The sequence below is a fragment of the Penaeus monodon genome, chromosome 24, assembly GCF_015228065.2.
Source record: "Penaeus monodon isolate SGIC_2016 chromosome 24, NSTDA_Pmon_1, whole genome shotgun sequence".
In the NCBI taxonomy this organism is placed as follows: Eukaryota; Metazoa; Arthropoda; class Malacostraca; order Decapoda; family Penaeidae; genus Penaeus; species Penaeus monodon.
Window position 1 is genome coordinate 6788671 of NC_051409.1, and position 243 is coordinate 6788913.

Sequence of the window (243 nt, forward strand, 5' to 3'; positions counted from 1 at the left end):
GCTTCACCTTCACCTCTCCTGCAGGTGCTAAGCCCGACGGATCGCTCCAGCCTCCTGAATGACGCCTTCAGCCTCGCCGACGCAGGGAAGTTGCCATACCCGACGGTGCTGTCCCTCGTGGCTTACATGAAGCGCGAGACACACTATATACCCTGGAAAACGGTGACGGTGCAACTGAGCACGCTCGGCAGGTTGCTGAGGCAGACGAAGGCTTATCCGTACTTCAGGGTGAGTTGGGTGAAA

General features: G+C 58.4%; 1 protein-coding gene across 1 annotated transcript in view; it reads left to right on the top strand.

The window, feature by feature from the left end:
- Positions 1-243, top strand: part of LOC119588528 (glutamyl aminopeptidase-like) — an 8705-nt gene that overhangs the window by 1083 nt on the left and 7379 nt on the right. Inside the window, exon 2 of the mRNA XM_037937166.1 lies at positions 25-228. Coding sequence (XP_037793094.1) covers positions 25-228 — 204 coding nt within the window. The remainder of the gene's footprint in view (positions 1-24; positions 229-243) is intronic.